At 37.4% G+C, this 22817-nt stretch overlaps 1 protein-coding gene and 1 long non-coding RNA gene across 5 annotated transcripts; both read left to right on the top strand.

The window, feature by feature from the left end:
- Positions 1-536: 536 nt before the first annotated feature.
- On the top strand, positions 537-19687 carry LOC120108414 (lysophospholipid acyltransferase LPEAT1-like). 2 transcript variants are annotated; one of them, XM_039122013.1, is made up of 9 exons: positions 537-1230; positions 5852-5971; positions 6094-6131; positions 9661-9725; positions 11440-11508; positions 12959-13092; positions 15190-15330; positions 18765-18828; positions 19230-19687. In XM_039122013.1, the coding sequence occupies exons 1-9, from the start codon at positions 700-702 to the stop codon at positions 19247-19249; spliced, it is 1182 nt and encodes a 393-aa protein (XP_038977941.1). In that variant the 5' UTR covers positions 537-699; the 3' UTR covers positions 19250-19687. The 2 variants fall into 2 exon arrangements, with proteins under 2 accessions (XP_038977941.1, XP_038977940.1); XM_039122012.1 differs by lacking the exon at positions 19230-19687 and having other exon boundaries at positions 18765-19145.
- Positions 19688-20509: 822 nt separating this feature from the next.
- On the top strand, positions 20510-22771 carry LOC120108415. 3 transcript variants are annotated; one of them, XR_005509780.1, is made up of 3 exons: positions 20531-20987; positions 22049-22409; positions 22496-22771. It is a non-coding gene; the product is annotated as an uncharacterized LOC120108415 (long non-coding RNA). The 3 variants fall into 3 exon arrangements; XR_005509781.1 differs by having other exon boundaries at positions 20510-20987; positions 22046-22771; XR_005509779.1 differs by having other exon boundaries at positions 20510-20987; positions 22049-22771.
- The last annotated feature ends 46 nt before the right edge of the window (positions 22772-22817 follow it).

Below are 22817 nucleotides of genomic sequence, written 5' to 3' on the forward strand. Positions count from 1 at the left end.
AAATTAGTGCTCTCAAACCTATGTCTTCTTGCCTTGTGGTCGGCCAGCACTGCAGAAAAATATTTATTTATATTTTTGAATCTCATAAGACTTCCCTATGAAAATATGAGCAGGTTTGAAATTTTCAGCGGCAGTGTAACTTTTCAGGCCAAGTATGTGTTTAAAAAGTAAAGAAGTGAACCGTATAGCATGTTACTAGTACTTCAAGGATGTCCTATGGATCGAAAAGAAGTTGTCACGAATATTCTGAAATTTATTATTTTTTAATTTTTTTTAAATTATTTGAATCATTCTTTTTTTAAATTTTTTTTTAATAATTTTGGATTCAGATGTGTCGTATATGGCATCCTGGGAAAATATCCACCCTGTCATGGAAACTTTTAACTCACATGATTCCGTGCGGCTGCGGGTCGGATTCAACACGGGATTTGGACGCAGTCTATCCAGGATAAACACGAATGAGGTAATTAGCCGAGGGAGAGAAATCCATACGGTTAGAGCCGCGATCATCTCTGATCTACGGCCACGATCCCACGACGCCACTGATAACGGCTGAGGGCCACGCCCCCAACTCCTCCACAGCCTTCGCGAAGCCACCACCCCCTACCCGCTCTCCCTCTCCAAGTCTCTCCCACCAATGGCTTCCCACCCGCAAGAGGACTAGGTTTAGGGTTGGGGTTAGGGTTTTGGTTCTCCCCAATGGCGTCGGAGCTGAAGGATCTCGGTGGGTCCAACGGATCTTTGGACTCCAAGGAGGAGTCCCCCCGCGTCGGCGGCGGCGGGGAATCCTCCGGCAAGGCGAAGGACCAGCGGCCGCTCCTGAAGCCCGGGTCCGCCGCCTCCGACGGCGACGGCGCGGCCCGTCTCTCGGAGAGCATCGAGGAGCTGGAAAAGAAGTACGCGCCGTACGCGCGGAAGGACGTATACGGGACGATGGGCCGCGGGGAGCTGCCGGCGGCGGAGAAGGTGCTCCTCGGGGTCGCCCTCGTGACGCTGGTACCGATCCGGCTCGTGGTCGGGTTCTTTCTGATGTTGTTGTACTACCTGATTTGCCGGCTCTGCACGCTGTTCTACGCTCCGAACCGGGAGGACGGGCGGGAGGACTACGCCGACATGGTCGGGTGGAGGAGGGAGGTCGTGGTCCGGACCGGGAGATTCCTCTCCAGGCTAATGCTGTTCGTGCTCGGCTTCTATCGGATTCGCGAGCCCCGTCGGAGTTTCTCCGTGGAGGTATGAATTCAATGATATCAGATATTTTCTTCGATTAGTATATTGTCGTGTTTGAAGTCAATTTAATGGTGTCAAGATTTTCTTTGATTAGTTTTTGATCATGTTCGGAACTTCTTGAAGAATTATTAACTATAATTTGTATGAACATAGTAAAGTGACTTTCTTGATTGATCGAGACCCTGAGAATGGACAAGTTGAAGCCATCTTATGTTGATTTAGAGGGCATTTACTTGAAAAAGTAGTTGGTTTACATTCCATGGGCAGGTACAGTTTACTCCATTTATCCCCGTAGCCAAATTTTGGATCATATTATGCGAAGTAATGTTCATAATGGAGAACTCACAAGAATAAGTACAATAGTGAATCGTATGTGATATAAGACTTGTTATGAAATAATCGAGATGATCTTCATCTGCTGAACTAGCTTATTCTTTATCTGTTGCAATTTACAAATCGTGCTCTTCTGCCATTTCTTCTTGCTTTCTCAAGTTAGCAACTAAACAACAATTTTAAAAAGTAAATAATTATTAACACATTGTCAAGCATGCCACGAAGAGATCTATATACATTTTTCTTTTTCATGTTTTTGGCAGGAAGTAGATTGTATTACTAGATGTTATTGAGCCACCTGCTAATACAAGAAGTATACAAAAGTGGGAAGAAAATAAATGCCTCTTTTTCCCTTGGGAGTTGTTTGGTTATCGACTTAAAATAGGTAATTATAAAACATGATATTATATAGAACAGGTTTTATGAATATGAATAAGTACCTGTTTTTAGAAAAACTCATTTTTCAGGTTTCATGATTTCTCAATTTTTACTAAACTAATTTTATGGCAATCAATTAAACAAGCATTTTCATAAGACCCATTTCTTGAGGTTTTAGATAAGCCCGTTTTACCAATGTCTGATAACCAAACAACCTTTCATTTGAAACTTAGAGAACTAATTTCTAGCATAATTGCAAGGAGCTTTACTTGTTCTATGCCCTGTGAAGCAACCTGTGGCATTAAATCCATGGTTATTATAATATTTTTTACATAGAGTTCTGTTATTTCTCGAAGAGGGTAACAAAAGAGGGCCATCATCCCTGTAAAGTCTTTTTGAGGCCTTCCTTTCAATTTTCTTATTAGTTTTTTTTTTTTGGGTATAAGAATTTCTCATAAACTTTGTGCCACTATGTTGACCTTCTTCTTCTTCTTTTTTTAAAACTCTTTATACTTCCTACTTTATTTATAATACTACCTTAAGAGAAGAGTTAGCTAGCATCTCCTTTCCAACTAGGATTTTAGTTGAGACATTGACCAAATCTAGAAAATTTGCACCAGGGGGAGTGCACAAGCTCTTTTTTCTTCAAATACTTGAATGTGTGGTCCTTGAAAGCGAGATCAATGCATTCCCAGAACTCACACTTTTCAAATGCTTGTTTTTCCCTTGTAAGAATGCTTTGAACTGCGTTTCAGACATTTGGTTTTTATGTTCTTGTTGGAGTAGAGAGGGAAACATGATATTCTTGGATTTCAGTGGTCAAATGACTGTGGCTGAAGTGGGACAGAAAAATGGGATGGCTTTTGTGGTTTGAGAAGTTTCATCGCTTAAATTATTGAAGGTTATGGAGGTTATGTACAGTTTCATGTGTGGAATGTGCAGGCTGTAATTTTTAATTCTATACTGAAACGAAAAAAGGGGCTTAACCAGAGGCAAAGAAATAGTTTCCTTCCCTTGCTATTCAGTGGCGAGCAATTATATCCTAAATGGTGTAGATTGCTTCTTTTCCTCTTTGCTTGTGTTGTGCCTGTGCCGATGCCTATAGTTAAAAAGAAAGTCTTGGAATTTGTTAACCTTTTTGGGTCACATGGCTTCCAATTTCAGACTAATAATAATAATAAAACTAAAAATAAATATTTCTTCTTTTCTCCTAAAGTGTCTGTATACAAAAAAGAAGATTTTTTTCTTAAATTTCCTCATCTTGCTAATTGCAAAATCCTTTAACTAGAATTTAGCTCTTAAAAGACTATCAACAAATACGTCTACATTGTTCCCACTAACAACCGCGTCTTACACCACTAATTAAATGTTGGCTTTCTTGGCGGCGCAATCAGTTTTATTAGTCGGTCAATGGCCTTGACATATGTAAATTCTGGTCTGGTAAATAGGTCATGCATATTCTTTTCTCCTAAATGTAGGTTGTCAAATAGGACAATCGTTCAATTTCAATCTTGAAGGTTGATCCCTCTGTGGTGGTCCAAGAGTTACTGAAGTTATAGAGAATGATAATGAATTTTATTCTGGTGCATATAGATATTCGGATGTTGATATCTTGTTAATGAAATTTCCATTTGATAGAACTTCCTTTGATGCTGGGTCCAACTCTACAGTTTCTCCTTTTACATCAATATGATCGCCAAGAGTTCCACCTCTAATCGCTTTGTCTCTATGTTTAACCTCTTTTAAAGGTGGTTCTACCTCTTCTTTTGATGGATTGTCTTCAATGAGTTTCTCATCTGAAATTTTTTTTATGAAAAAATGGTTAGCATGTTGAGATTGGAACTGCTAACTGTTTGTGCCAGAACTAATTTATATGATGAAATAAAAAGGTGTTGAAGACTTGAACTAATGTGCAATATGCAGAAAGATGGAGAAACAAAATTTCTAGGGTTAGATCCGACTTTTAAAATTTTTTATATGATTATCGCTTTGGAGAAAATATTAATAATGAGATAATAAAAGAAAATTATGAGGATGGTTGAAAAGGAAAAGGGGGTACAACAGATATGGGCTTACATGGGACTGTTCTTGTTCTCCAATGGATAAAGCCCCGGATTCTCAAGAGAAAAGGAAGAGAATTAGTTCTTTCTTATCTAGCAGCACATGGAGAAAAGTAAGAAAATAAACAATGGAGTTTAGTCTGTCCCTCCTACACAAACTATTAATTGTTGGCTGATCTCTCTTCCAACATCCTTGTTTAGAAATTAGAAAGGATATGCTATCAAGCCTCTCTCATCCTAAGATGGCGTTCAAGAGAAAGAGGAAAGGATCAAGAGTTAAAATAGGAAAAGGACGGTCAGCCTCTCTATTAGAGAAGAAACATTCGTTGTCACTGAAAATTTGGGGGCAAGATTTCCTTTTATGCATAAAATTCTAAGAGAGAAGAGAAAGAGACCGATGCCAAATTTATAAGAATAACCAACGTCTTTCTTATTTTATCTATCTTCTCACTTAAAAGCAAATCAACTTGGAAACATTATTCGAGGACTATGGTTGTAGATCATCCATGGGGAGTATCACAAGGGCAGATCTTTGCAACTATGTTGGAAGTCACTTGCCCTGAACAGATGAAGAGATTAATAGAGCAGCTTTTAAAGGAATTATGTAAACTCTCTTGATAACTCTTGAATTGAGGTTTTGTGCCTTATCTGGATGGTTGCCTATTTTGGATACATACTTCAGCAAAGGAAGGTTGGATATCCAGGGTGTGCTTTTTGAGAACAGATGATTATCTAAATGGAAACTTAATTATACATAAATAAGTAATTAATAAAATACTAAAAAAGTTGTTTTATTTGAGGGCCTATGTTCATGCTCCTGCTGGCCGTTCCTGAGTTTGGCCCACAGTTTGACTAGGTGACTCATAACTTTAAGATATATTTAGTTACAGAATGAGATTTAAAGGGAGACATTAAGATATTGGCATTAAATCTCTTGAAATCTCAGGCCAAATTATTCAAGAAACCCAAATTTTGAGAATTGAGCTCTCTCCAATCCTATTCAATTTGTTTTTTTGGATTAGTTGATGAATACTTAGAATGCTAGTAAACATAACCATAGCCCTTGTACTTAACCGTTGTAGAATTCACAATTTCGTCATGGCCCATATTATGTTCCATATTTTGCGAGAAATTTTTTTGGCTAGTCATGTTTTATTTTAACGGATTACTGCAGCATTTTAAATTCTGAAGTTTTTCTTCATCCCAAAATCCACAATCTTGGTACTGGGTACCATATCGAAATCTTATCAGTTTGGTACGGTATGGTACACCCCTATACCGAAATAGCTTTTTAACCATTTTTCTCAATTTTTATCTCGGTACGCCTCAATACAGATTGGTACACCTCGGTATGGGCCGGTATGCACCTCGGTACATCTTGGTACATCTCGGTACAGGTCGGTACACCTCGGTATGGGGCTTGCCGATTTAAAATTAAGTTTCATACCAATTTTTTCCTGGTACGGTAGTGGTACGCCCTATATTGGGCGGTACGGGATGGTACGGTACGGCAAACCATGCTTCAACCACTATTGTTTAGTCATAGTGTAGAGGGATTACGAACTGCAGTTTCTCTATTTCTGCCTTCTGCTTGCTGCTGATTGTAAAGGCTCGTGCTTGGAATTAAAAGATAAAAAACTTTAGGATGCTTTTATTTGATTGATCTGTTATAAAGACAAACTGATAGTTTTTTATACTATGAATGCTACCCCAATGTAGATAATATAAATTCAGATACTTGAGGAGTAAGAAAATAATTATTTTTCAGAGTATGATTTTCAGAGATGTTGTGGTATTATATATTATTCATTGGTCTCGATATGCCTATTAATCACCCTTTTCAATTATCTCAGGATGAGCACACAGAACAATCTGATGAATCTGAAAGACCGGGGGTGATTGTTTCTAATCACGTATCATATGTGGATATTCTCTATCATATGTCATCATGCTTACCAAGTTTTGTTGCAAAGGTAGGTCAATGTCTTGTCTTTGTATCTAAGCAACATCAAACCAGAAATTGTATACATGGTGACATTGTTCTGACATACTCTCCTATTGGTAAAAAAAAAAAACTTGGATTTTGTTGCTGAAGAGATCAGTGGCTAGGCTTCCCCTTGTTGGTCTCATCAGGTACTTACATATATTGTTTCCTTAGTTGTTCGTGGTAAATTACTATGCTACTGGACCTCGCTTTTGTAACTTCTCCATTTATGTCTATGCATTGTTATTTTAAATTCAACCATTCTTTTTTTTTATATTTAAAGAAGAAATTTCAGTAGTCCCGTATAGTTTTGTAGTGATGTTCTGTTAATATATTTTTCAATTCTTTGTTAATTTAGTACATGGTGTGCTATCAAATTTAAAACTGTCTTACAGTTAGCTGTCAAAATTCCTAAAGTAGTTGTCTCATTGAGAGGCTGGGATGGGACTAAGATATGTCGATTCTTATTTGCTTTTCAACTTTTAATGCAGCATAATTATAAATAGGGGCAGGAGTAGACTTTCTTCTAAGGTGGTCCCAGCAACATGGTTGATATAAAAAAATAGCGTCTGAGCGATGAGCCCCATAAAAAAATCCAAATCTGTTCCCTCCTTCCTGCTTGTTTCCTACTTTTGCATGTATATCCTTTTCCATTCCCCCTTTCTTACCCCAATTCCCAAACTGAGGTCACTGTTCCTTTACTTCATATGAACAAATTGTAGTTTTAGAGTGTCTTAGTTTGATCATGTTAAAAGCATGATTGATATTTTAAACACATGGTTAATATTAAAAAAGTTCATAAAGTTTTAATAAACTCTATCAGTTAGGAGGAAGCTCATAAAGTTTTATTGAACTGTATCAGTTAGGAGGGACTTGATATGTCTGTCAAGAGATTTAGATAAAATGAATAACTAGAGGGATTTTAAAATTGCTTTTAGATACTAATTAGCAAAGGGATTTGGGTGATGTGCATGCAACTAAAATCTCACGATGCATTAAAATCTGGGAAAGAGGTAAGAAGCACTGCAGGAATTATGGAGGGAAACTAAGCCTGGTGGCTTTAGCAGTTGCAACCCACACTATTGTAACATTGTTGATCCTTGATGTATTGTCATGTTCATCTGCATCATGATCTAGAGCATCTTGAGTAATTGACTTACAGTTTTTGATCCTTCATTTAGTATTAAGTTCCTCTGCATCATGAATCACGACGTCTTAATTAATTGAGTTACAGAAAACAATATCAGATAAACAAAGGGATGTAATCAAATTTCATGGAGGAAAACTAAGCTTGGTGGTGTCATTAGCAATTGCATCTTAAACCTTGCTCGATTTTTAGACCACCTTGTCCTTTCATATTGAGAAGCTGAAGAACCAAAATATTGCCCCCCCCCGCCCCCCCCCCCCGCCGCGGGGTCTCTTTTAGATAGTAATTTTGACTTTGGCTTGACTTCTATAATTAGCCATAACCATAAAACAGTGAACTCTGTTATTAAGTTAGTCTTAACAAATCTGTCCTGTTCATTGTTGTAAGAGCATAAAGTTTGTGAACCTTTTTTTATTAGTTATCACAAATTTCATCCAGACTTGCTCGGTTCCTGAATCTGACCCTTCCCCATCTGAGGCCATCAAGTTTTTTAAGGATTTCTCAGCTCACTGATGCACGATCACTCTACTTTGAGTAGTTCTCTATTGCTTTATAAGTGCAAGTCCTAAAGTACTTAATACTCATCTGTCCTTCCTAAATCTATCACTATGCCATCAAACTGTTCTTACTCTCTTCTTCTTTGCTACACCCATTTTGTGCACGTGCGCTCTACATTGGCTAATGATTAGGCCCAACCATCATCATCTGCCTAACTGTTTGTCACACAAGATCAACTCAGACCAACATGGAACTTTGAAACCACACCCGAAGCACATCTCTGTTTACAGTTTTATCTATATATCTTCCAGTGGATTGAATTTATAATTTTGTGGTCTCTCTGTCAAAGGATTCCTATTTATATTAATATTTCTACTAAAATTAAACTCATATAGTTCTGCTAATTCTTTTGGACCCTTACCTTCGACAACTTTCTTTCACATTTTATTTTCTCTCATACTATCATCCCATCCACTAATGGTATACATTATTTGCAAATTGCATAAATAATGAGAACTTAAATATCAAAAATTACTTCATTTAAGACAAGCATAAGGCTTCCAATTGGCCCTTCATGCAGTTTTATACTTGGCTGTTCAAACTCCCCTAACCGACCACACTTTTTTTCACACTTGTCATGTTTGATTAATTATTGCTCTAAGCATGCCTTTTCATCTCGGTGCCTTTTCCCACTTTTCATCTTGTGCTACTCTATTATATGTTTTTCTTAGAATTTTGTAGTTTATTGCAAAAAATTTAAAACAGATAATAGTGGTGGATCTTGCTTTATGATATTGAATAGATAAGTTGCTGCATGAATACTTCTCTCATCAAGTTCTATATTGCTTTTTCTCAAGATATTCTCAATCCTGTAGATGTTCTTACTAAGCAAATTGATCTGCACGATTTTTAATAACAATTATTGCACCTATCCCATGGTCAATTCCTTCCATCTATTTAAATTGTAGCTGCTGCTATAACATAGCTGACCAATGTTAGATAGCTTCCAAGCTCCTTGCCTAATGATGTCGTTTAAATATCATTTTGTTGTTTTAATTTGTAACAGCCTCGTAGTAATGAGTTTGAGCCTTTCAAGAAGTTAGGGTGGCCTTTGCTAGCAACTCATCATTCATACTTATTTCTATTTGTGGTTGATACATGTATGAGTTAGCGGTAATTGAGGCCCTGCCCCCTGGATTGATTGCCGTTTTACATTTAATCCTAATGGAATGAAATTTTTTTACACCTGGTCCTTGATCTTGATGGCTATGTGCCTGCAAAACAGGGATTAACTGTATGGAGAAACAAGCCTCACTCTGTACAAAACACAAGCCTAATGACCTTAACTGCATACAGAGATTAAATGTAAGGTATAGTTAAACAAAGGACTGAGTGTTCAGTTACCCTATGAACTAAGTCTTTTTCCTTTGCACCTTACATTTTACTCATTATATTTCTTAATGTCATTTTTCCCTATGACAAAACATAAATATTGTCACTCCTTTTACTTTTCCATTTAGCTTCTATTATTACTAGTCATATAATGTTCTCAAACTGTGAATGATCATACATTGACCTGTAAATCTGATACCGTATAAATAGGGTAAGGCCTGTTGGTTTAGGTTCAAAGCATTCTTGTTGATAATTGTGGAAACTATTTCTTAAACTTGCTATTTCCATATGCAAACCTACATAGATAACTTCATGTCACTGTAGTTTTCTTGCTGATGTCATATTCTCAGATCCTATGAGTTGCCAAGATTTCCCTTGCACAGAAGTTAAAAAATCCTATGCCCTTTACCATATTACCTTGCAGATTTTTATTATGTTTCCTCCTATCATGTATTGTGTTAAAGATATTATATTTCTATCAATTTACTAAAACTTATGCATTATCTTTCTTAGAAGGATGCATCCTCATATTGTTGTTTCGCACCATAATATGCACATTTCATGCTGTATATTTTAGTTCATAAGTGAAGCTTAAATATGCTAAATAGAAATAATGGCTTTATTTTTGCTTTTATTTGCAGCAAGTGCCTTGGTTGTGTCTATGTTCAACGAGAGTCTAAATCTTCCGAGTTTAAGGGTGTTTCAGGTACGTTAGCATTCAGAAATCTTAATCATTTGTACATGCATTTCTTTGTTGCAATTTATATTTTTATATATTCAACATAAGCCATTATATTCAATGTGTTACTTTTGCTGCTCAACTGTTGAGCATGCAAAGTGATTTGTTTTCTTGGCAATTTGGGTATTGATTGGGTTACATCTTTGTAACAATATATGCACCATTGAAATTTAAAAAAATGGTTTTTGTTCTTGTGAACTGTTACCAAACCTAATCTGCTGGATGATGCTCGTCAAGCTAGATTCACTGTTAGGGCTCGTTTGGTTCGCGGGAAGCATTTTCCTTCCTAGGAATATGATTCCTGGGAAACAAATTCCTAGGAAGAGGATGCCTAGAAAAGTATTTTTGGCATGTTTGGTTGACCATGGGAAAGTGACAAATTTCCAAGGTGCTTATGTTTGGTTGGCCATCCACTTTCCTAGGAAAGTTATATATAATTCCTATTATGCCCTTAATAAAAATTAGATTTTTAATGCCTCTTTAATGCTTCTTTAATGCTGAAGGGATTTTTTGGGAAAAAGTAAAAATAGAGTGATTCCCGCCTCATGGGAAAGTAACTTTCCCATGTTTCTCATGGGAAAGACTTTCCCATGAAATGTGGGAATCACATTCCCATGGGAATATAACTTTCCCTTCTCTCTCCTTTGAAAACTCCAACCAAACAAGAGGCATCTCATTACTTTCCCGTTGACCACACTTTCCCCCCTTCTTTTCCCGCGAACCAAACGAGCCCTTAAATCTATGAACATCTCTAGTTCAACCTTAAGAGTACCGTTTAAAGAATAACCATCTGTAACCCACTAAAAGATACCTGAATATGATGTGGCCTCACCAATATGTGCTTGATGGGTTGGGCTAGTTTCTGAGGCTAGCACAAGCCTGTTATGGGCCTAACTTTAGAGGGCATTGACTGGTTTTGTTTCAAAAAACGGGCATAAACCAGCCAAATCTATTCATGCCCACTCTTGGTGGTATTATCATCATTGTGATTTTTCTAACAATTGTATATTTGCCTAAGAAACTGTATAGTGGTATTATCAACATTGTTTTATATTTTTCCAATTGTATGTTCGCCTAAAACACTGTTAGAATGAACAGAAATCTTTGTCCTCCACCATGTCCATCATACACAAAGGTACCACATGACCAACCTTTATAGAAAATAAAACACATGAAAATATAAGAAGATGATATTACAGACATGTGCAGGACTTTTCACATTGTGATAGAACCACTAACTGTCCATGGAGATGCAGAAATTGGATAGTGATTAAGAATGCATGAGAGCCTAGGGCCTGTATAAAATCATGTTCTTGCAAGTGATCAATTTTTTCAACTAAGTAACACTAAAAGAATTTTTTTGTCAAACAAGCTAAGAAACATTACCAACAAATTGTAGAGACTTTAGGTCCTCAAGTTAATAAATAAGAAGTTTGAAGCAAGCATACGTCTGTTCATCTAATTAACTGTTGGAGTTTTAAAATGCATGGAATATGAAACTGACAATATCCTATATATAGTTGTAAGAGAAGAAATTGATTCTGATCTTTATTAGGTAATGGTTGTATATGCACTGATTTTATACTTTCCTGGTAGTCTTACCAGCACAATACTCGTGAGTTGCATCAGCCTTATAGTATGTGGTATATTTGCATCTGAATTTAATTTCAACTACATGCAGGTCTTCTGACAGAAAGAATTAAAAAGGCCCATCAAAACAAGCTTTACCCTATGATGTTGCTCTTTCCAGGTCAACATGTGCCATCATTTCTTTATGATTTTCTTCTTTCACTGTTTTATACTGCTTAACTGATTGTGGTTATCTACCTGTTTGATGTCCACACACATAAACAGTTTTTTAAGTTCAGTATATTAAAACAATGAATTCTGATTTTTTGATTAAAAATTATATAATGAATCTTATTCAGTATTTGGTAGTCCAAGCCTCTTTCTTTTTTATTTCTTAGGTTTCTGTTTGAGTATGAGATGCATAAATCTTTTGAGAGAAAATTCTTAGAGTGCCCAAATTATGATTATTGCTATACCAATACGATGCGGGATCACATGCCAATTTTTTGAAAGCACATTTTGGAATTATTTGAGAGTTGGAAGGTAGGATATATACATGTAAAGAAACTTGCTAGTGGGATGCCAAGGTTAAAAGGTAGTGAGGTGGGAAAAAGGTCCAAAAAAACCAATGCATAAAATAACTATGGAAATCTAACTGAGTAAAGAAAAAAACAAAAATGTTTACATGAGTTAACTGCTTATGATGGCCCATACTAGTTACACTTTATGAAAGGCTACAAGGATATTTAATTATAGTAGAATTAGGTGAGATTTATAGTTCTCCATTGCCTTAGGTGCTCCAAGAAAAGAGACAACGAGTTATTTGCCTTGCCAAGGGATGGTAAGTATGTGGATATTGACTTATTTGGTAATCTAGTAGAAACCAAAATGACATTTTTGAGGATGTGACAATGTTTTTTTTTCTGTAACAAGACTTAGATCAAGAATGAGGTCATGACTACTCATGAATGGTGCCTTGAGAGAAGTCTATGATTTAAATTGATACTTATGTGTGCTGTAAAAATTGGAAGAGTCTGATGGCTTTATGGAACCTGATAGGAATTATAACAGTTGTCGTTTATTACTGTGACAGGCATCAGATTCTAGATGCATATAAAATCGCCAAACAATTTGGATAAAACATCAATGGAGCTAATCAAATAAAGAAAACCACCTAGAGAACCTAACAATGAGTCCATTTGTTGAAGTAATTAACTCAAAAAAGGATAGACGACATCAGCTCTTTTCTTGAGGAAAGGCCTAGAACTTTGCCAACCTATTGCCTACATAATTTGATGAAATGGATGAAGGTATATTGTCTATTAAAAAAAAAAAGAAGCCTTAGGCTTGCACCAGCTTGTCACCCAACCGTGGGGAACTGTTCTGCATCCATGTATGTAGATGGGAATGATCTAAACAGTATGAAGTTTTAGGCCACTTATTCAAGCATTCATGTAATTTAGTGATTAAATGATCAAATTTACAAGTAGTCTTGTACGAACATATAGGTAATCCCATGTGCAATACTCAACTGGTTATAATTCTATCCTCTTATCTCCTTTTGGCTTCATTTCAGTCTGTTGCTTCTCCTCTTTTTCCATGCTCTAACTGGCCTTTTTTGCCAACTTCAGAAGGTACAACCACAAATGGAGATTACCTTCTTCCATTCAAGACTGGTGCCTTTCTAGCTAAAGAACCAGTGCTTCCAGTGATTTTAAAATATCCTTACAATAGATTCAGTCCAGCATGGGACACCATATCAGGGGTGAGAAATCTCTGAGCTTTTTATTAGCTTTGATAAATCCAGAATTTGTTTTTTGTTCCCTAGTTTAGTAATACTCAACTAATATATAATTGAGGTTTTTCTTTGTTTTATTATAAAGCAATTTTGTGTAATTACTGATAATACATTTTTGTTTCCTTGTTGACTTAATGAGCTAAACCAGTACAGCAAACTTTATTGACTTAATGCCTTTGTAGATTACTTGGTTTGATTAGTAAATTTTTAAGACTTCATTTGGATGACAGTGGATTTAAATCATTTTATAATGTCTTAAGCATATGCTTTTAAAGTATAGATGAAGATAAATGACACATTAGATTATGCATTAGCAATGTCATGAAGCCTTCTAGTTGGGTGTTGCACTCCTTTGATAATTTGTCCCAGGACCACTTTGCTCCCAACTCCGAGTCTTCTAATTGTGATCACTGGTTGTTTCGTACATATTTCATCTAACTGTGAATTTTTTTGCTTTCTATTTTTTTGGACCATCTGTATATTTGAAATCATGTGCAATGCATGGTAAATTTCTTTTGATGCAATATAATATTTTCTATAGATGTTTTAGGTTTTCCCTCTTCCCAACATATTTCAGGACCATCACTTCCCCGGGCTCATACTTGAATCTGTTGCCAATTCCTTTCTCGCTTTATGTTTCCATATTTGAAGTATATTGTTAGGCTTGTCTATGTATTGAACTGTTGATCATTTCATGATAGAAATCAGCAAGCTGACATTCCATGCCAACACCTGGCAGATTGACATAAAAGATATCATGTGCAAAAGTAACTTCTATCTTAAAGGTATCCATCCTATAGAAAACTGGAATTTAGTTGGTCCAACTGATTAATAATCGATACATGCATTCATGCATGTCTACATTGACCCATTTACAAGATACAGACGTCCAACCATGCAGGTTTTTTTAATTTCCCAACTCTATTTCTTTTGGGAACCTGGACAAACGTGGCACCCTTGTCACATGTCTGATTACGGTGGCTTCTCTAGCAATTACAAGTAACTGCATATGGAGAGATCAGTCCCGTCAACAATGAACCCTCACTGATGATCAAGTTTTCTTTTATTTAGAAGGTTATTTGTTTAATTTTATCTTGTTTAGAAGGAGGCCTCAGATTCAAATATCATTACTGGATTGCTGGACTAATGTTAACTTCTTCATAAATTACTGATAAGCCATTTTGCAGTATAGGTTTAAAGTTGTTGGGCCAAGCCACTTTAAATGAAATAAAGGAATGGTAAGCTTACACGGCTAAGAAGGAAGAGACAGCAGATTGGTGGTCAAACAATATTGACTGATGCAAAAGCTTTGTACACCCTGCTTTTTTCCTTCATTAATTCTTTATTCTCGGGCATTCAATTAACTCTTACCAGAATAGGTTGCATGACAAGTTCTCTGATCTAATAGACCAATCGGTCAATATCTTATAACCAGCTAGTTTTTTGAGTCAAGGGGAATGGTTCTCTCAGCTTTATTCAAAGAGAGTAGGAATTGACATGCTAATAAATTTTGTGATGAAGAGGTGCTTCATTTCTTTTTTGTTATACTATGCATGAATTTTGCTGCACCATCCTTCCCTATGAGAAGCAATATTGAACAGATACATGAGTATGATCTCATGATACTTGACTTTATGTTCTTAATTCTTCTTGTGCTCTCCTATGATATGTCTTTATCAAAAGGTAAATTATTCACTTTTTTGGATAGACAGATAACAAACTGTAATTACTTTGCCAAACTGCTTCCTTCATTCACCTCCACCCCACGCTGTCTCTCCCACTGTAATTAGTTTGCCATTTGTAGTTGCTTGACCTTATGTTCTTAATTCTTTATCAAAAGGTGAATTATTCACTTTTTTGGATAAAACTGATAATAAACTGTAATTACTTTGCCAAACTGTAATTACTTCTGCGCATCCAGCCCATGCTGTCTCTGCCACTCTCCTTGTGCTGTCTCTTACATTTGTTTTATCTGAGCTGCAACTTTTGAAGAAAATTTTCTTGTGTTAAACGTTCTAAGACACTAGTAAATTCGTTTTCATTTAACATTCTAAAAGTTTGCAGGTACGCCATGTGTTTTTGCTTCTTTGTCAATTTGTTAATTATATCGAGGTGATCCAGTTGCCTGTATATTATCCTTCTGAGCAAGAAAAGGAGGACCCTAAACTTTATGCTAGTAATGTTCGGAAGTTAATGGCTACTGAGGTATGCATGCATTTGATTCTTTCCTTTTTCCTTTTTCACTACAAATGTGGATTTCTGCTGTTATCAAGTATGTATATAGGTCATAATTAAGCTCCGGTCTTCCCCAAATGACATTTCAAACATAGGGCTGCATTTGGGCTGGGTTAGGTTTGGAATTAGTCTCTAACAGCGCATACCTGAAAAATTACTAATGGGAATACTTGGGGTCAGGACTTGAATGCACTTCTTACACCAATTGGGTACTTTAGCATGCATAGATCTTGCCACAAGCATTGAGTCTAGATATGGAGGCCAGGTCACCTAGCATGATTCTGTTAAACTGTGCTAGCAGTAATATTGATTGTTAGCAGGGAGTAGTGCTAGCGCTGTTGAGTCATTGTTGATTGGTAATGAGGGAGCAATGTCCAGACAGCAGAAAAAAAAAGAATGGCAGAGAGTTCACAAACTGAGAAAGTGAGGAAATAAACATTCGGAGTAATAGGGTATTTGGATATTTAGGTGTGGTGAAGTGGCTCCAAGCCTTATTCTTGTTCATATATTAGATTAAGAATGGATTGCTTTTCAGAAACTTGAATGAGGTTTCCAAATATCATGGTTGTACATGGGCGCACAGAGTGTTAATCTAGCCTTGGTCAGGTCTACTAAATTTCAAGTTTGCTACGGACCAGTTATGAGTCAACCTATCCATTTTACTTCTGTATATTGCCAAGGAGATATTATCCTTAGAATGCTCATACAATACCAAAACATGGTATTATTAGTTTGAATCTTCTATATAGATTATTTCTCCACAAATGTGTAACAGTAATTACACAATATCTAATTTCAAGATCTTATATTTCAAAAGTTTATCAAGTTGCACTTAATGTTGTTTACCTATTGCAAAAAAAATCTCATTTCAGAGGATTGGTGATTCACCTGCAGATATTCAATGGATTGATGGATGGGAATATAGTACTTTATTCCCAAACCTCGTAAAAGGAAAAACCATGCCCAATCTAAAATTATATAAAAACCTGAAAACATGGATTAAAGGGGACAAAATATAAAAAGTAATCAATGAAATGATAAGATATGGCAAAAGAGATTGATGACCTCTAGATGAAGAGCAACTAATGATTTCATGAAAAGATTCAATAAACAAGCCAAAAATCATCGGTAGACATTCATGATTAAAAGTTCGAAGCACTTCTTATCATAGTCTGCCGTACCGGTCCGTACCGGCCGGTACGGGCCGGTACGTACCTGGGACCGGTACCGGATCAGCGTAAAATCCGGTACCGGTAATTTATTGTTGAAGGACCGGTACGCCACCGGTTCGGACCGGTACGGGACCGGTTCGGACCGGTACGCCACCGGTTTCGTACCGGTCCGGGCCGCCACCGGTACGCCGACCGGTACCGGTACGGCGGACCTTGCTTCTTATACTCTTACAAACTTCAACTGAACTTGAGCTATAATCCAATTCTTCCTTCTCTAAAGGGGAAAAAGGGAACTTATTCTTGCAAGATCATATTTTTTTCCCTTATAGTGCTTGACAATATCCTTGGAAACTCTATGAGGGAAAATACTAGATGAAGAATCCAAAAGGTACTATAAGCAGTGGCAATTGGTCACGTTGGGTCAGGTCAACCTCGGTCATCAAGACCAACAATCCAACACAGCCATTGTTTAATCTTGCCTGACCAGAACCTGAACCTGACCTTAGTAAGGATTAGCAAGAAACGAGGGAAGATGGGAGAATGGAGGGGAGAAGGCAGGCGAGTGATGGTAGGCTTAGCAGGACTACAAGCACTGGCTACAACAGGAGACAGATGACTATGATGTGGTGTTCCATGATGAGGCAATGATGATAGCAAGCATCATCAAGGGCCAATGGGCAAAGAGCAACTGAGAAGTGGACTGGGGAGGAGTAGGAGAATAAAAGGAGAGGAGGTTAACGGTGAAAATGAGAGGCAAAAGAAAGGAGAGAGAGAGAGAGAAGGGAGAGTAGGGGAGCAGATGGATTGGGGGAGGCTGAGAAAGAAGGTAAGGGATAGGGGGAAATAAGGGTAAGGATTAGTATTTTTCTAAGATTAATATTATTAATTGTATAATCATATTTGCATCACTACCAAATAAGTTGGATTGATATATGAAACAGAAAAGAATAGAACAAACGTACAAAAATAATTGCCTATGTCGAGATAGACAAACTTGACAGGTAGAACAATTGGATCACATTTAGGTTGAATCCAATTAGGCGGATGGATGTGGGTCAAAGTTCTTGGTCCTAGTTCTTTCCCTGGAAAATTTGTTGAAAAGATGAGTCAAAAAGGTGTTATTCTATCATTTCCTGTTAGCTGTACTTACCGTCTAAACCGTGTTCTTTTAGGTTTTCAGAGGAGTGAAGGTTTTCTTTTATTATATAAGAAATTTGCATCTTCCAATGCATTATCCTGATGAGCAAAAGGACTCGGTAAATATTCCCAAATGATAATAAAGAAAAGGTATCCTGAGTCCTTGTATTTAAAAGATCAACATGATTGTTTATCACTAATATCTTCTCATCCTTGAGATTTCTACCCTTGATCAAAATTTGACTATTAGGCCCAATCAAGAACAATCTTCATTTTCCATAGGCTAGTTAGTAAAGATTGTGCTAGATAAACAGTGCAAAGTAATGCCTATGGATTTGTAAAAGCCCAGAGGCTACATATATAGTATCTGTATAATAATAGAGTTTAATACTATTGGCATCATATTAAATTAGGGCCTGTTTGGAAAATTCAATAGGATTGGGCTGGATTTCCTACAGAAATCAAGCCTGTTAGCCTGCCTAGCCATATCCTTCTAAACGCCCGTCCTAATCTCTGCCTAAATCCTATTTGTGGGCTTGTTAGCCTTCAGGAAGAAGAAAAAGGTCCCCATGGGTCCTTTTTCCCCCTCCCACATGATTTGGGCTGGGGTGGTATTGGATTAATATTGGCCTACTCAAATAGATTGCCCACTTTATGAATCCGATGGGAAATTCAGCCCAATCCTGCTGGATTTTCCAAATAGACCCTTGGTAATTGATTTGCCTTTGCTCAGGAAAAAGTAATTGGTTTGTTATTCATATTGTTGATTAATAAAATTTTTTTTGATTTTAGTGGTATAAATGTTATAGTTTAATAAGTTTTTGTTTCTGATTTCTTTTTCTAATAGTAAACTTTACCTAGTTGTATATATCTGATGATTACACACAAGACTTTCTTTTTTTGTCTTTGAGAAATTTGGTATGAGTGCCTCCATACCAAGTCAAACCACAGACCTCTCCAAAGAGGAGAGGGGTGCCGACCTCTTACAATAGGGAGTTCACAAAGGATTTAATCCTTGTTGATGGATATATCGAAGTGTGCATTTGCTAATCTTTCATGTTTCTGATATCTAGTTTGTTGGTCAATTTCCTGCAGGGCAATTTAATACTCTCAGATATTGGGTTAGCTGAGAAGCGAGTCTACCATGCTGCGCTGAATGGTAATAGTCTACCTCGTGTTTTACATCAGAAAGATGATTGAAAAACTATTGACCTGGCTCGCAGGATTCGTATAATCAGTCAAGTTGCTTGTTTCTATGCATTACAACTATAGCCAGAAGTGCTAGTTTTCCTCGTTTTGTTTTGAGAGAGATGGGTACTATGCATGTCATTATGCTGTAACAGCCCATATTTGTGGTTTTGACTGCAAATCGTTTGTCTAAAGGATGGCATATACATGAACCATATCCAATGGTTTAAGATTCAGTCTTATACAGCTTTGGAAACTAATAAATTAATGAATCACTTTGATGTCTAATATCTGCGAACCATCTTCTTGTGCTCCATCATTTTCTTGGGTCAGCATCACCAGAACTAAATCCTCTGTTTGGTCTTCCTGCAGGTTTGTTATGTCAAAGCTAATTCGGATTTGCGCCTGTATATTCTTCATAGATGTTTCTGTAGTTTAAAAAACCCAGAAAAGAATAGAACAGAAAGCAGCTTGTTGGGATGAGTATTTCTTTCTCAGATCCTCTTAAGCTCTACAATATGCTCAGGGAATTTCCAAGGGCAACTGTTCGCTTGATATATATCATTCACTGGCTCTCATCAATAAGGAAATATCTGTTGTCTTCTGAAATTTCTTTTTGATGTTTGTCAGTAAATTTCAGAAAATCCTCAGATAAGTGTGCTAGCCAGAGAAGAAAATAGAATGCGACAAAACTTAAAAAAAGATTCTTTTGGCATCTTGCTCGGTGACCCATCGACCAACTCATTAATGTCACAAAGATATGTCATGATGTTTGCATCAATAATTATTAACTCTTTTCACATTCAATAAAATGAGCTCGTGTTTTATCATCAATGTTTTGCCCAGCACCTGTCGAAGTGAAGCTGACGTTGATGGTTAGGATTCCCATGTCGAGCCTTGTCCTGGCAATCTATTTATTGAGCGCTATACTGGACCAACTTAGGTTGTGATATCAGACCGTATTGCGTCTCTTTTTTTTTTGCTAAAACAAAAGGGAGCAGGGGGGAGGAAGGGACAAGCCCAACCCCGCGTAGCAGCCCCCACTGGGCCCCCCACCCCGCCAGGAGAATGTTCGATGCGGACAAACCGGGTCGTGTGTTGGGCACGCCGACCTATTTTACTTATACCCTCCCCACCCGTGAGCCGGCTTGGTTACCCGACCCAACCCTCCGTGTGAGTACGTCACACCTGGCACCACCCAGGCTATCAGCCGACCAGTAGCACTTCCAGACCCCGTGTCCAGGCGTGGAGCATTCGGTCCCCAAATTTAATCGACGCCCGCGCGTTTCGAACCTGGAACCACTTGGTTGGAAGTAAACGCCCCGTTCCAACTGAGCTACCACCTTGGTGGTACCGTATTGCGTCTCTTCCAAGGGATGGAAAGTACCCAGGCTTAAGATCTATGGTACAAGTCAACAGGGGTTTGAATTAACTACGCCTGGGTAAAATTATATACGGCCGCTAGGTGGCACCCGAGCATGTAGTATCCCGTATCCGCATGTAGGCCTCACGTAGTACCATATGTAGAACCGTTAACAAGTCGAGTTGCTCGAATTTAGCTTGGGCTCGATACAGTAAAAGCTCGGCTCGTTGTTCAAATCTAAAATGAAGTTTATTTAAATTCAAGCTCGAGTCTGAACAGCTCACAAGATCAAACAGATCTCGTGATTTAACACTGCCCACCGATTACTAAATAAGGGGAGGCTTGGAGATCCGACAATTGAGATCGCGCCATCGATGAAACTGTGAGCGGTTAGATCTGGATCTCACTTGGAAATCCTGCATCCAACCCAAGGGCTAAGGCCCTCTCCTACCCCTCCTCTCCAACCATCTTCCTCTTCCAACTTGCTGCCCACCTTTGAATATCTTTCTTCCCCACCTCTTTCTCCATCTGTCCTAGCTTTTGCTCTCCCCTCCCTTTTTGGTGCTGCCATTGTCTCTTCCAAAACCACCTCCATTATTGAGCTGCCTTTTCCCCGCAGAACTCGTCGCTCATCCACAGCCCTAGCTGAGATAATCTCTTCTTCTTCTTCCCAAGAGTGAACTTTTCCCTCTCCCCTGTGATCTTTGGAGCTTTGTTGGCTGTTGGAAAGTAGAAGGAAAATCAGAGAACAGATATCAGAATTGTGGGTATGTTTGTGTTTCTTCTTCATTTTTGACTTCGGAATGAATCAATAATTTGTGTTTGGTGAATTTTGTCAATAATTTGGTCAATAATTTAAAGCTCATTTCAATTATGAGCTCGAGCCTAATATAGAATCGGTACCGAGCCCGAGCTCGAGATTCTGCAAAATAAGCCGAGGCTCGGGTTCGGCTCGGCTCGTTAACAGGCCTATCCTTTTGCTTTTAAATATAGAGCAGGTGATCTGCCATTAGCAAAAACTGGTTTCCTCCTTTGACCAGGGGTTTAAAAAACTTAAAGCACCAAAGATTTCACATGAATTTTAACTAATAAATATTAGGTCATGACAACTCACATATCTGTTCGATTATTTTATGGAACGCCTATTGCTTCTGCCGAAAGCTCGCCCAGATTATTTGATTGGAGCCAATCTAGTGGAAGGTTGAAAATAATGATAATTGTAACTATGGTTTGCTTTACTAGTTCGAACTAGATAATATGAGGCGTATCGGTCCAGTATTGATATCTGATATGGATAGCAAACCGATTACGTTGAACAAATTTTATACCGTACCAAAGATCTTATACTTAGTACTAGTATAGCACCGATATGAGGTTCAGTACCAAGACGGCAAATTTTAATTGTAACATCATAATAGCCTTAAACATGGTTTTGAAGGCCTTTATTTATCTTTCATTATATTATACTAGATCTAGAGATATCTGGCTACAATAGAACAATTGTTTGTTTTTAAATTTTGAATATGATATTTTAGAGAAATGTTTGTTGGACTCGAGGAGAAGGTGCAGAGTTCTAGGCCATGTATCGGATTTTGTTGCTCATGATTTTTCCTTTTTCAAAAATCATGACACATTAAAAAAGAAAGGAGGAGGCTATACAACACCTTTTCCCTATTCTTTTTTCCTGGGAGCAGAGGCCGAAATGAGGTTAAAGGGAGGCTTTGCTATCATATATTAGCATATGAGTAGATAAATAATATTCATTATTTAGTTGTTATTTCTTTGTAATTACTGATACGTGATTTTTTTTTTTTTTTTGATAAAGCAGGTGGGCCATATCATCCTGGTAAAAATACAACTCGAAGAATCTGAATATAACTTAGCAAAAAAAAGAATCTGAATATAAAATGTCCCGAAGCTGATCTGGGGCTGAAGCCAAATTCTCCCAGATGGTGTCCACTATTGTGTGATTCTTTCACTGTTCAATCAAATGAAATAACATTTGATTCAAACATCCACACCAGCTAAAAAGTTTTGTTTTTTTATTTGATTAATGACAAACAGTTATTTTTCATTATTTTATATCATAAAAGCATATAAAAGAAATTGTAACAGCTATTATCTTACTCCAAAGAATCCTGGGAAAGGGCTCAAATTGGCAAACAAATGACATTGTTTTTGTCATAATGGTAAGTAAAACCCAACACACTCACACTCCTGCTTGACGTTCCAATTTGTTTCTTTTTTGAATATTGACTGAAATCTTTCTGGTCAGGCTATCGGCAAGCCCTCCCATCTCCTTCCTTTTGAACTGCACATTTGAAGTGCACATCAGCTGGCTCTGACCGATTCAAGGAAAAGCAGAAGCCAAAAAACAGATATTCCCCTCATGGATTACCTTGCAACTTGCTCAGATGTCACGAATATTCCATTAACTATTGCTTAACTCTAAGATTTGTAGGAACCAGGCATCATTAATAACTAATAAACATTTTTCCAGGAAGCATGATGTCATACGGAACTCCACTGGCGGATCAAACTTTCATAGACTGTAGTGGAGCAAAAACACAACCATCCGGTTTGATTATTGCATCCCA

The sequence above is a fragment of the Phoenix dactylifera genome, unplaced genomic scaffold (genome assembly GCF_009389715.1).
Source record: "Phoenix dactylifera cultivar Barhee BC4 unplaced genomic scaffold, palm_55x_up_171113_PBpolish2nd_filt_p 001324F, whole genome shotgun sequence".
Lineage (NCBI taxonomy): Eukaryota > Viridiplantae > Streptophyta > Magnoliopsida > Arecales > Arecaceae > Phoenix > Phoenix dactylifera.

Bases quoted from the DNA above. Each gene is read 5' to 3' on its own strand.
- LOC120108414 (XM_039122012.1), top strand. From the start codon at position 700: ATGGCGTCGGAGCTGAAGGATCTCGGTGGGTCCAACGGATCTTTGGAC. The intron at 1,231-5,851 runs GTATGAATTCAA...CAATTATCTCAG, and splicing joins GTCGGAGTTTCTCCGTGGAG to GATGAGCACACAGAACAATC. The intron at 6,132-9,660 runs GTACTTACATAT...TTTTATTTGCAG, and splicing joins CCCCTTGTTGGTCTCATCAG to CAAGTGCCTTGGTTGTGTCT.